The sequence below is a fragment of the Clupea harengus genome, chromosome 6, assembly GCF_900700415.2.
Source record: "Clupea harengus chromosome 6, Ch_v2.0.2, whole genome shotgun sequence".
In the NCBI taxonomy this organism is placed as follows: Eukaryota; Metazoa; Chordata; class Actinopteri; order Clupeiformes; family Clupeidae; genus Clupea; species Clupea harengus.
The window spans coordinates 535,641-538,140 of NC_045157.1; the positions used below are offsets into that span (position 1 = coordinate 535,641).

The 2,500-nt window shown below is 46.9% G+C and overlaps 1 protein-coding gene across 1 annotated transcript in view; it reads left to right on the forward strand.

The window, feature by feature from the left end:
* Positions 1-2,500, forward strand: part of phkb (phosphorylase kinase, beta) — a gene marked incomplete at its 5' end in the record, with an annotated part of 61,357 nt that overhangs the window by 41,512 nt on the left and 17,345 nt on the right. Inside the window, 2 exons of the mRNA XM_031568733.1 lie at positions 531-613; positions 1,665-1,755. Of these exons, the coding sequence (XP_031424593.1) occupies positions 531-613; positions 1,665-1,755 (174 nt within the window). The remainder of the gene's footprint in view (positions 1-530; positions 614-1,664; positions 1,756-2,500) is intronic.

The following is a 2,500-nucleotide window of genomic DNA, read 5'->3' on the forward strand; positions in this document are numbered from 1 at the left end:
CTTTAAGAAGCTTTTGAAGACCCAACTCTTCAGAGAGCACCTCCCTTCCTAACTGGCACTTTGACTAGTGCAAATTCAGGAGCACGAGAACGCGCTTTCAATTTAAGAAAACTCTTCCGGGGGAGCACAGCCCAGAAAACTTCTGCTGCGTAGGATCACATTTTCAAGCGTGCATGAATTTGGCGGATGTCTTTTGCTTACGTTGTTTTTCCGAAGCCCGTGAGAAACATTTCAGAAGAAACTTCAGATAATGTTCGAGAATGAGGGCCATTGTTTGTCTTTAGAGAAGTGGCTTATATGATCACCAGGGAATGTTGGTGTGTGCATGTGTTAATGCATGTGTGTGTGTGTGTGCATGTCTTAGGCATACAATGTGGGGGTGCATGCCTTTTGTTGTATTGATAAATATTTGTGTGTTTGTGTGTGTGTGTGCGTGTGTGTGTGAGCGTGTGTGTGTGTGCATGTGTTATTCATACAATGTTGTATTGATAAATATTTGTGTGTGTGTGTGTGTGTGTGTGTGTGTGCAGAACACACTGCAGTTCGTCAAACAGTGCTGGAAGATGCAGGGTCGACCACTCTTCTTGGTCCTCATCAGGGAAGACAACATCAAGTGAGTGTCTTTAGCACGTCTAATGTCCCTGCACACACACACACACACACACACACACACACACACACACACACACACACACACACACACACTGAACACACTCAGGTTAGGGTCTAATGTCCCTGCACACACACACACTGAACACACACACACACACACTGAACACACTCAGGTTAGGGTCTAATGTCCCTGCACACACACACACACACACACACACACACACACACACACACACACACACACACTGAACACACTCAGGTTAGGATCTCTTTAGCGTCTAATGTCCCTGCACACACACACACACACACACACACACACACACACACTGAACACACTCAGGTTAGGGTCTAATGTCCCTGCACACACACACACACTGAAAACACTCAGGTTAGTGTCTAATGTCCCTGCACACACACACACACACACACACACTGAACACACACACACACACACACACACACACACACACTGAACACACTCAGGTTAGGATCTCTTTAGCGTCTAATGTCCCTGCACACACACACACACACACACACACACACACACACACACACTGAACACACTCAGGTTAGGGTATAATGTCCCTGCACACACACACACTGAAAACACTCAGGTTAGTGTCTAATGTCCCTGCACACACACACACACACACACACACACACACACTGAACACACACACACACACACACACACACACACACACACTGAACACACTCAGGTTAGGATCTCTTTAGCGTGTAATGTCCCTGCACACACACACACACACACACACACACACACTGAACACACTCAGGTTAGGGTCTAATGTCCCTGCACACACACACACACACTGAAAACACTCAGGTTAGTGTCTAATGTCCCTGCACACACACACACACACACACACACACACACACACACACACACACACACACACACACACACACACGCACGCACACACACACACACACACACACACACACACACACACACACAAACTGAACACACTAAGGTTAGAACCTCTTTAATAGCCAGTGATATTTCTCATGATATGTTCATCGATCGCCACCAGGGGGAGCCGTTTCAACCCAGTTCTGGACATGCTGGCATCGTTTAAGAAGGGCAACATCGGAGGGGTGAAAGTTCACGTGGACAGACTTCAGGTGAGTCGTTACCTCTCCCTGTGGTTCTTCACTCATTGGAGTCATATTATCCGCTCTGGTGAATGTTGGGTTTAGGCTTTTACCAAACTCAAATACTAGATTTTAATATATAGACGAACTGAACAGAAATCTTAAAAGTAAGAACAGAACTGAAACAGTGATTTGTAATTTCTAATATACAACTCTAGGGTTAGGGTTACTGTGTGTGTGTGTGTGTGTGTGTGTGTGTGTGTGTGTGTGTGTGTGTGTGTGTGTGTGTCTGTGTCTGTGTCTGTGTGGTGTGTGTGTGTGTGTGTGTGTGTGTGTGTTAGGGTTACTGTGCGTGTGTGTGTGTGTGTGTGTGTGTGTGTGTGTGGGTTAGGGTTACTGTGTGTGTGTGGGTTAGGGTTACTGTGTGTGTGTGTGTGGGTTAGGGTTTCTGTGTGTGTGTGTGTGTGTGTGTGTGTGTGTGTGTGTGTCTGTGTCTGTGTCTGTGTGTGTGTGTGTGTGTGTGTGTGTGTGTGTGGGTTAGGGTTACTGTGTGTGTGTGGGTTAGGGTTACTGTGTGTGTGTGTGTGGGTTAGGGTTACTGTGTGTGTGTGTGTGTGTGTGTGTGTGTGTGTGTGTGTGTGTGTGTGTGGGTTAGGGTTACTGTGTGTGTGGGTTAGGGTTACTGTGTGTGTGTGTGTGTGTGTGTGTGTGTGTGTGTGTGTGTGTGTGTGTGTGTGTGTGTGTGTGTGTGTGGGGGGGTTACTGTGTGTGTGTG